The sequence below is a fragment of the Eulemur rufifrons genome, chromosome 7 (assembly GCF_041146395.1).
Source record: "Eulemur rufifrons isolate Redbay chromosome 7, OSU_ERuf_1, whole genome shotgun sequence".
In the NCBI taxonomy this organism is placed as follows: domain Eukaryota; kingdom Metazoa; phylum Chordata; class Mammalia; order Primates; family Lemuridae; genus Eulemur; species Eulemur rufifrons.
This window is the reverse complement of record NC_090989.1, coordinates 26,824,022-26,841,003: the sequence shown is the minus strand read 5'-3', so window position 1 is coordinate 26,841,003 and position 16,982 is coordinate 26,824,022. Positions and strand designations below refer to the sequence as shown.

The 16,982-nt window shown below is 32.8% G+C and overlaps 1 protein-coding gene across 9 annotated transcripts in view; it reads left to right on the top strand.

Moving 5' to 3' along the window:
• The window catches only part of USP25 (ubiquitin specific peptidase 25), a 137,236-nt gene that overhangs the window by 56,833 nt on the left and 63,421 nt on the right, over positions 1–16,982 (top strand). For all 9 annotated transcript variants that reach the window (XM_069472442.1, XM_069472445.1, XM_069472444.1 and 6 more), the window contains 3 exons: positions 480–566; positions 8,200–8,337; positions 13,379–13,455. In XM_069472442.1, coding sequence (XP_069328543.1) covers positions 8,221–8,337; positions 13,379–13,455 — 194 coding nt within the window. In that variant the 5' untranslated portion in view covers positions 480–566; positions 8,200–8,220. The remainder of the gene's footprint in view (positions 1–479; positions 567–8,199; positions 8,338–13,378; positions 13,456–16,982) is intronic.

The window sequence follows — 16,982 nt, the reverse complement described above, 5'->3', positions numbered from 1 at the left end:
GAGAATTCTTTTCCTTGTGAGTATATTTACCAATTAAAGAAGTTTACTGGGAATATAAACCTCTAACTTTAAAGAGGTAGCTGGGGTAGACTACAACAGGTATAGCTTTGTATACTTATTTTTTTAGGCATTAAGATCAATATTGTGGGAGGAAAAGGGAACAAAATATCAGAAAGGGAAGATTGTACAGAGACTATTTAAGCACATAGTAATATAAAGAAAGAGCTTTTAATAATATGTTAAGTTTTGTAAAATTTTGTGCTTTGCAATAGAATAAGTATTGTTAAGTATCAAGAATAATATGTCGAAATACATAAAATCTGACTTTTTCTCAGAGAGTAAATAGTTCTTGTGCTAGTTGCAATAATTCTGAGTATAAGTACTATAGTTGTCAAAAATAAGTCTCTGGAACCTGTCATTTTTATACTCTGTTAATAGAATTTTCCTTTAGGTTATCCTAAATTGTTGTTCTTTTTCAGTCATTGTTCAATCTTTTGGAATTTAGAAGATTAGTTCTGAATTACAAGCCTCCATCAAATGCTCAAGATTTACCCCGAAACCAAAAGGTAAAATAACAAGATTTTTAAGCAGAATATATGTGCTTCTTTTTTCTCTTATCTGTGATTGCTTTGGGGACATTTATTTGTCTTATCAAACCTGAGACTGTTAGAATGTGAATGTCAGATCATTGATCTCAATTACTATAATAAAATCCTATCCTTCGTCAATATATTATAAATATGAATTTTTCTTCACCTGTGTGTCACAGTAATATGCCAATTTTTCTGTCACTTTGGTAGTATTTTTTTTTTGACTGTCAACTTTCAGTAAACTTTATAGGCTACAATTTATAATTTGAGTTCTTTCCTCGATTGTCTCCTAAAAAATGTGTGGAACTCAAAATTTCATTTCAATTGATTGTCTAGTGTAGCCCTTTAAAAATTAATTTTGCACCAGTACCTTTGTAGTACAAATCCATACCTTCTATTTTGAAAGTTAATATTGTTAGATGGGCAATATAAAGTGAAAAGAGAACACAGACACCAGGGCCAGATTGCTTAGTTTCTAGCTGTGGGCCTAGAGCAAGTTACTTCATCTCTCTTTGTTCAGTTTCCTTACCTGTGAAGTGGAAATAATGATAGTAATTATTTCATAGAGTTTTTGTGAGCATTAAATGAGGTAAAAATAGGTAAAGGCCTTAAAAGTACCTTGGTACATATACATAGTAAGTATTAGGTATCAGCTATTGTTAAGTAATTAAAAAAGTTGTTTTTTAAAAAACAGGACTTAAAATAAGATTGATTTGCATGTAGAAATTTATACTTAATGGACATAAATTAGTTATGGAGATGATATGGTTGAGTGAAGGGCTTTAGTGATCTTGTCATAAAGAACCTATAGTCTTAACATGAACTGGTTGCAAAGACAAAGAAGTTAAAGTTTTAGGTTTCAGTAAAGTGCCGAACTTTTTGTGACCTATTGTTAGTTGTAGTGATAAATTATTAAATTACATTTTCCTTTTAGTGTTTAATTTTTAAAAGCACTTTTTCTGCAAACACATGAAACATTTATAATGCATGCTAGGGGGAACATCACTTGATTTATAACCAACTTTTCAGGTTATAATCTCTGGGCTGTAAATTGTTAGGCTGATAAACAACCCATTTTCAAAAGGGAACCAGGAGCATCCGACAACTTCTTATACCTCCAGAGAAATTAAGCAAAACCCCGTCAATCAATACAGTTTTTACATGGAACTTTTTGAACTATTCCTTCCTTTTATTGCAATTTTTTGATATCAACATACTTCTCCCTTCTCATGTCTTGGTTAAAGTATTCGTATAATTTGCATGACATTATTAGAATTAGTATTTCCAATTTTATGCTTATGTATGTTTATGTATTTGTATCTTGACCATATATGTTCCTGCGTTTTAGTGTTCAGAGCTTTAATTTCTTTTATTCTTCATAGTGTTGAGTTAGACCAATTGAGTTTTGTAATCTTATTTAAAAAAATTGTTATATCCATGTTTATATATTAGAACTAGTTGTGAAGTCATAAGAATGTTCATTGAATACTAGAGAAATGTGTAATTCCAATCTTCTGCAACTTTTTAGAGAAATTTGTTTCTTGCAATGAAAAAGTTGGCATCTCCAGGTATACTGTTAACTTAGGGGATTAAAAGAATCTGTCACTTCCATTCTGATAAAAACACTTATTTTGAAGAATCTTGTGCAGTTTTATGTAAGATTGTTGCACAAATGAGGTTATTCTTTTATTTGGCATGGTAACAGCAGTAGATGCTATAACTTGACGTCTTTGAAGCAAATGTGGGATTTATAGGTAGTTATCAGCCACTGATGGGTGCTACGTTCACTTGTGGTGATAAAAGACACATAAAAAAAAGGGGTCATTGTAACTTTTATCATTCATCATGTAACAATTACTTTCAACTCATGAAATGTTTGCTGCTGCATTGAGTTTGAAAAATAATGTAATAAGATACAGAATACACTTGAGATCACTTTTATCAAATCACAGAGATATCATTTGCATGCATTGCTAACTAGGATATTTTTTGTTGGCAATTGAAACTCGCCACAAATATTACGTACATATTGAATGAGAGAAATAGACGTAGTCTTTGAAATCAATTTGTATTTTAAGTATACTTGGTTATTGCTTCTACAGATTGAAACTAATTTTATATACCTGTATTTATTAATATTTGAATTACTTGTAATTTTAGTGTCTTTAAGTACTATTCAGAGTACTAGGAATTTAATGATACATTCTCAACATAATCATCCCCTCTTCTCCCACACGGATATTTGGCTGAAAATGTTAAAAACTGATGGCAAAACATATTAAATGTTGAGAAAACAAAGATGCATATCTATATAATATTAAGTGGAAATCACCATATAAATAACTAAAGCTTTATTAATTGTAAGGGTATATTAATATCATTTAAAGTCTTGATTTAGGGAAAATATTTTTCCTACTTTACTCAGAAGTGAGAATCATGGGAGAAAAGAATGGGTGCACTTGAGTACCATACTCAATTCCAGGAGCAAATACCCAAAGGAATTCTGAATTTTACAGAAGAGGCATTATGGGATTTCTTTCTTTAGTCATGATGAAGTAACAAGGACTGGATTTGCAAGTCTCAGTACATTTTAAGGGATTTAAAACAAAAAAGTAGTTTTCTGACTACAGTGGAATTTAGAAATCAACAACAAAGATATCTAGAAAATCCCCATATAGTTGGAAACTGAATAATACACCTCTAAATATCCAAAGGGGCAAAAAACAAAAGGAAAATTTCAGAATTTTCTGAAATGAATGAAAATTAAAACATGATATATCAAAATTAGAGGGATTCAGCTAAAAACAGTCATTAGTAGAAAATATATGAACCAAAGACCTTATTAGAAAAGAACGATGGTTTCAATGTAATGACAGCAGCTTGCGTATCAAGAAAGTAGGAGAGGGAAAAAAAAAAACCACAATCCCAAAGCATAAAAGAAATAATAAAGATAAGAGCAGAAATCCATGAACTAGTTATCAGAAAAAAAATAGAGAAAATTCAAGAGACCAAAAGCTGCTTCTTAAGATCAGTAAAATTGATCAACTTCTAGGTAGACTGAGCAAGAAAACAGAGGGAAAACATCAATTACAAATATAAATAATGAAGAAAGGGGACATCACTACGTATTCTGTAGGCAATAAAAGGAGAATAGTGGAATATTATAAACAATAGACAGGCATCTTGGAAGTCACAGGCTATCAAATTCACTGATGAAGCAGTATGTAACCTGAGGTAGCCCTATGTTATGTGGAAAAATAAGACCCACCAAACAAAAAACTCAACAGCTGAATAGTTTTACTGGTGAATTATACTGAACATTTAAGGAAGAAATAGTGCCAACTCCCTATACATTTTTACAGGTCATTGAAAAAGAAGTAAAACTTCCCAACTCATTTTGTGTGCCTAGCATTAGCCTGAAATCCAAAGTAGAAAAATATATTTTAAGAAAAGAAAACCACAGACCAATATCCCTCATGCATATGGAAGCAAAAAGTTGGAGCAAATTTTTGGCAAATTGAATCCTGCAGTATAAATATAAAGGATAATACCTTTATAAGTATTAAAGTGGGTCCTATCCAGGAATGCAAAATTGGTTTAGCATTCAAAAATCAATCAATATAATTCATCTTTACAGACTAAAGAAGAAAAAACCATTTGATCATCTCAGTAGATGAAGAAAAGGGTTTGACAAAAGCTGACACCTATTTATGGTAAAATCTTTTAGAAACTGGGAATAAAAAAAGAACTTTTTTATTTGATAAAGCTCATTTACAGAAAAATCTGCACCTACTATAATACTTAAAGGTGAAAGATTGAATGCCTTTCCCTAAATATCAGGAGCAGTTAATATGTCAGCTTTCACTAATTTTATTAAACATTAGACTGGAGTTCTTAACCATGTCATAAGAAGCATGCTGATAGGAAAGGAAGAAAAACTGTAAGACTTGATTGTGTAAAAAAATTCTAGGTACTCTACCAAAGCAACAACAACAACAAAGGATTCTAGAACCAAGAAATTAGTTTAATAAAGTTGCATGATACAAGGTTAACATGAAAATTACTTGTATTACTAGGTACTAGCAATGCACAATCGGAAATTTAAATTTAAAAATACTTCTATACCGTAGCATAAAAACATGAAATACTTAGGGAGAAAATGGACAAAACATATAGATGGAAGACCTGTATACGGAAAACTATAACATATTGCTGAGAGAAATTAAAGATATAAAGAGATATACTATGTTCATGGAGCAGGGGATTCAATATTATTGACATGTCATCTGTCCCCAAATTAGTCTGTGGATTTAATGTAATCTTAGTCATAATCGCAGTAGGCCTTTTCATAGAAATTGACAAACTGATTCTAAAATTTATTTGGAAATTCAAATGATGTAGAATAGCATAAAAATTTTAAAAAGAAAAAGAACATTGGAAGGATTAATTATCAGGCTACCGTGATCACTGTATAGATCAATGGGGCAGAATAGAGTTCAGAAATATACCTATACATAATGGAGTGATTTGATTTTAATCAAAGTTGCTGAGACAATTCAATGGGCAAAGGAAAATCTTTTCAACTAATGATGTCATATATAGGAAAATAATCCTCAACCCTTACCTGACCTTTATAAAATAAAATAATTCATAAAGGACTGTAGACCTAAAAGGAAAAACTAAAACTGTAAAAATTCCCTGACAGAAACATAGGAGAAAATTTTAGTGTCTTTAGGTTAAGCAAAGATTTCTTAAGTAGGACAATAAAAAGGCATGGCTTATAAAAGAAAAAAATTGATAAATTGGCATAAAAATTGAATAATTTTTGAAAAAATTATACAGAATGAAAAGGCAAGTCACAGACTGGGAAAAAATGTTAGCAAATAAAGAACATATAGAACTTGTATAATTCAATAATTATAAGAGAAATAACCTATTACTTTACTGGGAAAAATATATGAACAGATTATTCACCAAAAAAGATATGCAGATGTCAACTAATTACTTGAAAATATGCTCCATGTTAGGGAAATGTAGATTAAAACTAGAGATGCCACTGTGTACCCACTAGAAGAAATAAAGTTAAAAATATAGCCTATACCCAAGTGTTGGTAGAATGTGGAACTGGAACTCTCACTGCTCTACTGGTGGAAATAGAAAATGTTATAATGTCTTTGGAAAACAGTTTAGTCATTGCTTAAAATCATCAGCCATACAATCTAGCCATTCCCCTTCAGACATTTATTCAGGAGAAATGAAAGCCTATGTCTGCACAAAGACATGTACACTGATATTCACAGCAACTAGAATAGGTTAATGGACAAACAAGTCATGGTATATCCATACAGTGGAATAACACACAGCAATAAAATGGAATGAATTATTAATGTACCTGATCATATGGATGAAGTTCAAAATAATTATGTTGATTACAAGAAATCAAACTAAAACAAATGCATAGTATATGATTCTATTGATGTATATTTTTAGAACATGCGGAGTGACTGGATGCCTGGGGATGATTAGGGAAGAGAATGAAGAATGAAGAAGCTTTTGGGGGGTTGATGGATAAGGGTGTTACCTTGATTATGGTGATGTCTTCATGGATGAATACACATGTATGCAAAAAATGTACATAAAATGTGCATTTTATAATGTACACAATATATTATAGATCAGTTTTTTTCTCAAATCTGTTAAAGACAAAAAAGTAATGTTTGAACAGTTTCTACATATGGCGATATTTTTATAATTTAGTCAAATGAAGTAGCTTCCCTTAACATCATTTATAGTTTTACCTTTTGAAATTGAAAAAGATTTTCTAGCCACAGGAATTGGCTGAGACAAAAATTTTTAATTATGTCAAAGTATTTTACTTTACAAATATGCCTCTCAGCAGAATTTCACTTAATTTTCAAAAATCATTACCCCCATCCTTGTACCTGGGCAAGGAATGTCTCAAAAAACTGCATTAATTTAGGTGCAGTGATAAATGAAGACATTGATCTTAGGAAAGCAAGGATATTTTAGGAGATTATTTTGTGGATTAAAATTCATAGTATTTATACTTTAAAAACCTATTTATATAGGGCAGTTGGTGAGGGAGTAGGAAGTACCAGAGAAAAATCATGAATTAGTTTGCTCATTTAAAATTTTTGTATTTAACCTGTATCATTGATGATGGAATTTATTATAAGAATTTATTATAAGTTTTTTATAACTTAGCCTTCTTATGCCAGAATTAGTGTGTTTTGTTACTTCTTTAATGGTGTATGTAGGTTTTGGATGAAATGATAAATATTTGGAATGAATTTTATTCCCTTTTACCTATGTCTTAGGACTCCTATTTTATATGTATACTGGAAGCAACTATTTCTTTGTTGATTATATTATTCTGGGCAACAACTATATAAAGATACCCCTCCCCTCAAATGCACATACCCCTAATACAATTTTATAATGTTGAGAATGCGAACTATGTAAACTTGAAAAAAATGTTCTCGTATTTAAATAGTATATTTAAGCTTTATCTGTTAAAATTGTTATTGCAAGAACTAAATATTGTAAGAACTGCTTGTCTGATTTGTTGTCACAAGTATTTCACAAAGTTATGTGAATGATGTTACTTTTAGAAGTTTCCCTCCTGTTTTAAAATAATTTGCTAGTGATTGATAATATGGGTGGTTTTATTTTTTTCTGGAGGGTTTGCTTTTAGCCATCTAGTAAGGATTGAATGCCTACTTTGTGTAACAAAAAGTTGTGCAAGAGATATAACAGTTCTTGTCTTTGAGAATCTTACAGTCTTATTGAGAAACAAAAGGAAGATTTCCAAGGAACAGTAGGATGATATATTAATTGCATATTAAGATCTGGTCTAATTATTAGATTAATATAATCATTCAATTACATTAAAATTATAATTACAATTAATTGTGTTAAATATATTTAATAGTTATAAAATATAAAATTATTTAAGTGATTTTATAAATCAGTATAAAATAAACATAAATCATTACTATTTATTCAATTTTAAAAATAATTAGATGAGGTATTAATATTAGTCTAATAATTAAGATCATCACACTAGTGGCAACTGGGATTCATTGCTCAGAGAAAGGTATTTATTTCAGTAGATGTGGAATTTGAAGGGATCATTGACTTGAAGGGGCCTGGAAAGGTTTCATGGAGGAGGAGGGGTTTTTTTTGCTTAAATTGGTTTATTGGGGTAAAGCACTTAGAACAGTGCCTGGCATGTAATGAACACTCATTGAATGTTTGCTATTATTGTTGCTCTCATCGGCAGCAGCTGGCCCTTACTGAATGGGAAGGATTATAATAAGCAGACTTGAATGAAGAGGATATTCTTGGCTGTGTAATGACATGATTTGCTATGAATATGTGGCATTTATGCTGAAATTGTGAGCCTCATTCCTTGCTGTTTTGTGCTTGACTTCTTTGAGTCTCTTATCACCAACTCTCTTCTATCTTTAATTATGATATAGAGTGCTGGATCGATCTTTAACTTTTGGACATTGTTAAAATGATTATCTGTTTATCTGTAAAGATTTTATTAATCTTCACTTAAGGTTTTGTTTTTGTTTTTCACCAGGAACATCGGAATTTGCCTTTTATGCGTGAGTTGAGGTATCTATTTGCACTTCTTGTTGGTACCAAAAGGAAGTATGTTGATCCATCAAGAGCAGTTGAAATTCTTAAGGATGCTTTCAAATCAAATGACTCACAGCAGGTAGCTTTGTTGCACTTACTTGTTTATTCACTATTTGTATTTTATTTAATCAGATCCATTTTTAAACAGCTTTTCTAAGAATACATGACAATTTTAAGATGCATTATTCAGTTTTATTAAAAATAGCCTGAGCCATTTAAAACATTGTTTAATGGGAGACTTACCTTTAAATTAGGTAAAAAGTAAGTGATCTTTAAAGTGTTAAAATAAATGAAATTGTAATTTATGTTATGATTAAAATTAAGGGAAAACAGTGGATAAAATTAAGAAGGTTCACAAAATGTTTGATGAAAAATCTTCACAAATGTGTGATAACCCAATGTCAATATATAGTATACATGTTTTCGATATTACTGTTTCTGCTGGCAAAGAGTAGTTTTCCATTAAGGTTTTTGAATGACTTACTTTTGGTACTTTTGCTTTGTTTTTCTTTCTTTACATAGTGCTATTGGGGTAGCTTCTTTATCCATTTCCTAAAAAGAATGTTGAGAATTTTCCTATGAAAATAGAAAATATTCATAAATAAGTCAATATTTTCACATATAATTTAAAAAGTAAGAGAAATTAGAGAAGGAAAACAAAGAGGAATGGAGAAAGTACTAGAGAATAATAACAATTGTTGAAAAAGATGGCAGTGAAGATGTAATGGGCAGAAGATAAAACATTGTTTTAAAAGAGGTTCAGAAAACCAGTACGGTTGCAGTCTATTTTTTATAGTACACACTTGGATGTGTCTCTCTAATGTGGATGTGTGGAGAAGGGGTTTGGAGGAGGGTTCTAAAAAATTCCCTCTCTGTCTTCCCCGTGCTCTGTGTGTGTGTGTGTGTGTGTGTGTGTGTGTTTTAAGTTCATCTTGGATGGCATAGATAAGTGAACAAAAAGGATGCCTACTACAGAGTTTACTTTAATTTGTTGTTTTCTTTTTTTAGTTTCTAACAAAGGTCCAGTGCCTGTTAGGTTTCGTGTTTATTCAGCTTTGTTACTTACTCTTTGTCATAGTAACACAAGTCAAAAGAAATAATAATATTGCTAAGAATGATCCCACACTACCATTTTAGGATACTCTTTGTAGTTCTAAGTGTGTTTTACTTATTTTGTTTTTTTCTGCAGCATTTTTTCTTCTTTAGTATATATACTATCTTGGCTCTGTGTATACGATTAAATTTTTAAAAAATTACTTCTGTTTCCTAACTTTTCATCTGGAATTGCTTTTTCCTTGTGATTTTCTTGGCTACTTTCTTTCTGTTGAAGCTTTCCAGGGATGTATAGATACCTCTACATCTTTAGTTATCTTTTCATATTTAGAGAAGAGGAAGAATAAACTTCATTTGAAGCCATGTATGTGCATAGGTGGGGCATTTCAGTTTGAGTTAGAGTCAAATGGAGACAACTAGCTGTAATGTTGTTACGTGCTCCTGCCATAACAGCTACAAAGTGCCACAGTATGAATGAATGCCTTTGCTTTGGGTTAGCAGTGTAGACTAACTAGTTTTCTCATTGTTGATTCTTCTTCTTCAGAGATCTTTTAAAATAGATATACATCAATGAAGGTTGATAAAGGTTTGATTCTTTTCTTTTCTCTCATCACTTGAATCTGAAGTACACTTCAGTGACTTAGTGAAATAAATCCATAAATGATGTTAAGCATCATGATTTTTTTAAAAAGTAAATTTATACTTTCATTTTATATTCTTTTTAAATATTTGAAATATATCGTGTTTTGAAATATGCAAGAGTCTTGTGAGATACCCTTTGGTATATGGTATTATCAATATTAATCATACCTTTAATTGTTTCAGTTTTAAAGTAAAATGATGTAGTAAAGACCTTGCTTTTTTTCTTTTGATAAAAGTAGGTAGAATTTTTATTTTGTGATTGGTAATTTTGGATTGATTGCTAAAAAGGATAAGGATTAACTTCTTCTGAAGAGTATTGTGTAACTAAGAACCTTTTTGTTTTTTGTTAGCTATAACCTTCTAGGTAAGTAAAGTTACAGGAAAGTATGGAAAGTTGTTTTAAGGAAATAACCACAAACAGTATGGCTTAAAAACAATAGAAAATTCAAGAGGCCAGAGGTCCAAAATAAAGGTATTGGCAGGACCCTGCTTCCTCCTATGGCTTTAGGGGAGAATCCTTCCTTGCTTCTACCATCTTCTGGTGGTTCCTGGTGTCCCTTGGCTTGTGGCAGGATAGCTTCAATCTCTGTCTCTGTCTTCACATGGCCTTTTCCTTTGTGTGTTTATGTGTCTTCACTTTTTCTGGTTCCTATAAGAAGACTCATCCTCGTAGTGGGACTGTAGGCACATACCATCATGTCTGGCTAATTTTTCTATTTTTAGTCAAGTCAGGGTCTCGCTCTTGGTTAGGCTGGCCTTGAACTCCTGAGCTTAAGAGATGAAATTTCCTCTTGAAGGTGAAGTGTTTTGGATTTTTTCAAAATGCTTGGATTTTTTGCCACATATTGTATATAGACTTAATTTTACCTTGCAAAGTAATATTCAAGTCATTTTGATTTGACATGGTATCTTCTTTCAATAATTCACATTGCTGATTCTGCTCTTCATAAAATTTAACTATCTGTTCTCACGGAGATAAAATTTTGGCTAACACCTGTCCCTGTGATAGCCAACACACTTTAGAATGACATGGCAAATCCACACTGAAATGCTTACTTCGTCATTCAACTTCAGCATGTTATGAAACTGAAGATGCCATGATGCATTTGCAGGAATATAGTTAACAATACTTATAACTTGTTGCAAAGTGTCATTTAAAATAGTAGCTTTAGCACAGAGATTTTGCTGATGCAAAGTATAACTAAAAGAAATGAGAACATCTAGATCTGTTAATACGTTTTTTTTTTTTATCTGTGCAATAAACCCCTCATGTTTTCCTGTCATGGAAGGTGCACTATCTGTGTATACACTCACTGAATTTACCAAATTTATTCCAACTTCATGACATTTATCTTGAAAGTTGTTGAAGATATCTATCCCTCGTGTTCTGTTCACAAGGGTACCCAAAGTGATTAACTCTTCGTGGCAAAGAAAATCTTCTGTGATGACCTGAATGAAGTATAAAACCTGCACTGAGTCAGTACTATCAGCTGGTTCATCCAAAGTGATTGAATAATATATATTTTTCTTTTGAAATATTGCATCAAGTTGTTCTGTTAAGTTGAAGGATAATTCATGCTGTTGATCAGTTATGATTCTTCTTAAAAGAGGCAGTTGTTTGTACTTTGAAACGTTATCAGGGTCTAAGCATCTTACAACTTAGACGATGCATTCTTTCGCAATTTCTACATCACTGAATGGCTTCCTTTTTTTCCTGAGTATATAAGCTACTTTATAAGTTGCTTCAGCATTATTTCCAGGTCTTATTACAGCTTGAAAGAGTTGTCTTTGCTTTTGCTTTCATCTTTTAATTTTTGCAGTACAACCTTTCGCACCTCTCCCTCTAATTTAAAATATTTGTGGTCCTAATGAGTATTATAATGCTGATGAGCATTGAATTTCTTTAATATTGATATTGCAGTATCATAAAGTAAGCAAATCATCTCATCTTTAGAAGAAACAAGGTAATATTGCAATTCCCAATCTTCATTAAAAAAATATTTTTTTCCTTTAGCATGCTCTTGGTCTTTGTTGACATGATGGGCTGTTAAGCAGACAGAATTAAAAAACATTGTCAAGCTGTACAACTATTCACAGATTCCACTTCAAACAGAAACACAGTGCATCACTGTCAAAAGCTGGTAACAAACTGGTGTACTTGACCCCCATAAACTCTTACCAACCAGCCCTGTGCGATGGTGGCACCAATCAGGCAGGGGAAGTTAGGACTAAATCATGAGCATAGCAGCCATCAAGTTAACCTTTATGGCTCACTAATGTTCTAATTGTGCCAGTCAATCTGGGAGGATTATTTTGTTGAAACTTACTCTATTCTTTGGTATATTATATATGTTCATTTTAAAAATAAAATAAAAATATCAAAGATGAACAAAAATGTATTAATAAGAATTGAAGTATTTGTTCCATAAAATATGGATTTAGTCACAAGGCCACAGTTAAGGACCTAAAGGCCACATGTGGCCTTAAGGCCGCAGGTTCTCCACCCCTGGACTAGATGCTCTTAAAAAACTTCTAGCTGGAAAAATATATTATTGTAAGTTTGTTTTATACTTGGGGATATTTTGATAAGGCAAGGCAATTTGCTTATAATTTATCTGTCTTAAAGCAGGCTTAGTAGGGTTGATTTATTTACCTTTTGTCACTGTGTTCTGTGTGAACCTGTTTTCTGTGTTCCAACTCATATCATTGAAAGAATTATGGTAGGTAATTAGTACAGCTTCCTCCATCTATTCCTATTTGTCTTTGTTAGGGGAGCAAATACCAAAGAAAGGGATGGCGAAAGCTGATGTATGTGATGGTTCTGAATGGAGGATCAGTTTGAGGCTCATGGGGTAAACTCAGTAGTCAGTGATTAGCTGGACTCAACTGGTCCAAGTTGACCAGTTGAGGTATCTTAGTAAAGGTAGATATAGCTTAAAAAGTTGTGTATATAAGTTGGATTAAGAAAATGAATTGTCTAAAAACACTAGTCTGTTTTCTAAGAGAGAAGCCAGTAACAATTCTTTATAAAATGAAGAACCCTTTGGTAATATGAGTTACTAATTTTATAAAGATTCATTACAGAGCTCTTTTGGGGGAGTAGTAATTCTTTTTTAAAGTCTCATTTGTAAGTTTGAATTTTGAGAGATATATATATATATATTTTTTTTTCCTAAAATGAAACCTAATAACAGTAATTATCAATATAATGCTTTTTTTTTTTCAAATATTGATTTTATTCCCTGGTTAAATTATAAAAGTTTCTTGCATTTGGTGTGAAACGTTTCGCTTTGTATTACCTTTGTAAGGGGTTGGTGACAATACATTTCAGTGACTGGGTATAAGTTTTGTGTTGCAACATTTAATATTTTTATTAGTAGGCTCAAATATCAACAAGACTTCTTTTTTTTTTTTTTCCCCCACAGCAAGATGTGAGTGAGTTTACACACAAATTATTAGATTGGTTAGAAGATGCCTTCCAAATGAAAGCTGAAGAGGAGACGTAAGTTACCATGCAGTTTAGTGGTGGGGTTTTAGTAAGTGAATAAATAGCTCTCAGTTTTTCCTCTTATGTATTCAGTGTCACCGGAGAAATAGGAAGCCATGACAGACTTATGGGCATCCCAATATTATCTGTATTATTGACGAGCTTTTTGGAATTTGTGGCCACAAATACTGGGTAGTGTTAGGCTTCTACTATAAGATCAGAATCTAGCCAGAAAAATCTAAAAACTCATTCCTGACAGGGCTAATCTCACGTGCTCAGTTCTTTTCCTTAGATTCAACACTCACTTTTCATGAGGAGGAATGGGTTAGTGGAGAAAGAAAGATACCAGGCGTGTTAATTCTGATGAAGTCCTTTTACATCGAAACATGAGGACAGGTATATGAAGTTCCTCCTCACCATTGCCTAGCTTCTTATTCTCTATTCACTAGGCTAAACCATTAAAACCTTGGTTATTTAAAATATGCGGCTGGCCTCCTCAGAGAAGGAAATCAGGACACTTTCAGGGCTGTCTTGTTCTCACCCTCATGAGGCCACTTTCCTAATACCAACCTATGTTTCTTTGTGTATTTTCTTAAAACATTGGTGGACCATGTAGACTGCCACCATGAGAGTCTGACATGAGTCTACAAGATGCAGTTGTTAAATCAACACCTAGAATACAGGTTGAAATCCCAACCTGAAAATTCTCTCCTTCTCTTTCTTCTATTTTTATAGAATATAATATTTCGATTTTTATAGAATACAATGGTTCTGTTTTATTGACTATATTATAGAGTGTAACAATATGGTCAGCTTTATTGTCTAATAAAGGTCATTCTAACATGGTCTGCAATGAGATTAAATTAAACTATCTTCTAATCATATAATGTTAATAGCTTAGAAATGCTCCCAAACATTAATATGGACCTTGCCCTCCCTATTGTTACCAAAACCCAGGAAAAAATTGTTTCTAAATGATATTACCTTGATCTTTTAAGGTAGAGTTCCAAGAAGTGATGCTAAAAAATCAGATTATTTCGCTCTGTGGTTACAGTATAACAAAAAGTAAAATCATTTCCCAGGTTCTTAGTTTATGTTGTCTTGGCTATAAATGTATCATTTCTGTGCCTGAATAGAGTTGGGGTTCTGTAATTGCAGTCTGTATTCCCTTTCACTTAGACATGTATAGTTTTAGCATTTCAAATGTTGAATTTTTATATGCTTTACCTTTAGATTTCAGAGAATTATTAGGATATACATATTAACATTGGGGTCTGTTACATTTGAAATTTGAAACAAAAGCAAAATTTTAACCTTATACCTTTTGGTACAACGATAATATTATTCCCGGAGCTTAGTGCAATTCCTACTCAAGTTGTTGCTGGAGACTATAGGAGAAACTTAAGATAACATGGCAAACTGAGAAAATCATCTTGATTTTAGTTCTCCTAGGACACCAGTCACTAAGGGCTAGTTGGTTGCAGACAACTTTCTGTGAACTTACACTAAATTGGGAGAAATTTCTCAAGAGATTAATTTAGCACTACTTCTGCAATATCTGAGGGGAAAAAAATAAATCCATTATTTGCGAACTATCTTTGTCATAGATTGTAGCGATTGAGAGCATGTTTAGAAGTTTATGATGCTGGCAGCTCTGATAGTCTGGTGCCCTTCTTTTCTGTCCACCAGAACTCATTGGTTGCATTTTCCTTCATAAGCCCCGATGAGCCAGCCCCCAGTACTGTACTTAATGAAAGCTCTTTCTAATAATTTATTTTGTGTCAAAATGGCTGCTGTCACTGTATTTTGCTATAAAATTGCTTAGGCCTATGAAACCTGCCTTGTAGGTTGGTTTCTCTCTTCTGTTCATGTTATTTTCTCTCTTCTGTTTATATTAGTTTCCTATGAAAAAGTCTCCCCATCACATTCCTGAACTGAATTTGCTGTTGATGCTTCTGAAACATGAGTCTCAGCATTCAGTCAAGATTATTATCTCTGCAATATGTTCTTTCCTCAGCTTCTGAATGTCCTAGGCCTTGAGTATATTTCTTTAATATTTTTTTCTTTTAGGAAAGCTTGGCTGAATTTTTAAAGTTTAACCTGCTTCTTAGCCTCTACCTCATGCAGAACCTACATGTTTTATTGTCTACAGTACTCTACAGTTGTGTAGTTTTGTTGTCAGTACTCTACAGTTTTATTGTCAGTAAAACAGAGGTAATGGTACAACTCTTTATCAGTCAAGGTGGGTGTCTTAGTCCATTTATGTTGTTATAAAGGAATACCCAAGGCTGGGTAACTTATAAAGAAAAGAGGTTTATTTGGTATTTGGCTCATGGTTCTACAGACTGAACAAGCAGCATGGTGCCAGTATCTGCTTCATCTGAGGCCTCAGAAAGCTTATAGTCATGGTGGAAGGTGAAGGGGAGCAGGTGTGTGCATATCACATGGTAAGACAGGAAGCAAGAGAGAGGGGGAAAGTGCTAGGCTCTTTTTAACAACCAGCTCTCAGGGCAGTCTCGGGAACTGGTAGAGCAAGAACTCACTCACTTCCCTGAGAATGGGACCAAGCCATTCATGGAGAGATCCACCCCATGACTGAAACACCTCCTATTAGGCCCCACCTCCAACACTGGGGATCGTATTTCACCATGAGGTTTGGAGGGTCAATTATACAAACTCTATGAACTAGGTAAATTCTATGGCAACAACCTCAAAATTTAGAGGCTCTTTCCTCAGATGTACCCAATGGATGTGAGTAAAGGGCTCTCCTCATCTGTTCACTCATGGTAAATTTTATGCTATGTACATTTTATCTCAATTAAAAATAAAAAATAAATTTAAAAAAAGTGGGAAAATGTATCTTACCTGAAAGTGAAGGGCCAAAAATTTTTTTGACTAGCACTAAAGACTACTGAACTACACACTGGGATTCTTGTGAGTGTTAAGTGAAGTACTTGCTTACCACCATGATACTAAGAATTAAATGGTGACCCATGTAACATATTTATCAAGAGACAGATTTTCCCCTGTGCCCCTTTTAAACAGTGCTTCACAAATTATTAGGTCATTAAATATGAAATGTCTCATTTTGAAGCAAAAGTGTAGTTTATTATATCTCAAACCAGAAGCAGTAAAATTAATCAGAGTATGTGCCTAAACCATAGCACAGTTTTGCAATCTTTACAGTAGCTTGTTTATGCCAGCAGTGAAGAACCCTAGAGAGTGAGTGGTGATGAAATCATGAAAGGTGTTTTCCACAGCTTGTTGAGAATCGAATATTTTTCCTTGCAAGAAGTGGCCCAAAGCCTAGAAGAAATGGTAGTCAGTTGGTGCAAGGTCTGGTGAATACTGTGGATGACAGAGAGTTTCCAAGTACAGCTTCTGTAGTTTGAGCAATGTTGTTCGTGTGACATGTGACCGAATGTTGTCTTACAAGAGGACTGGCCTGTCTCTATTGACCAATCGAGGCTAATCACAAGCATCCTCATCATTTCATCTAATTGTTTGTAGTAGACATCCACTGTAATTGATTGACCAGGTTT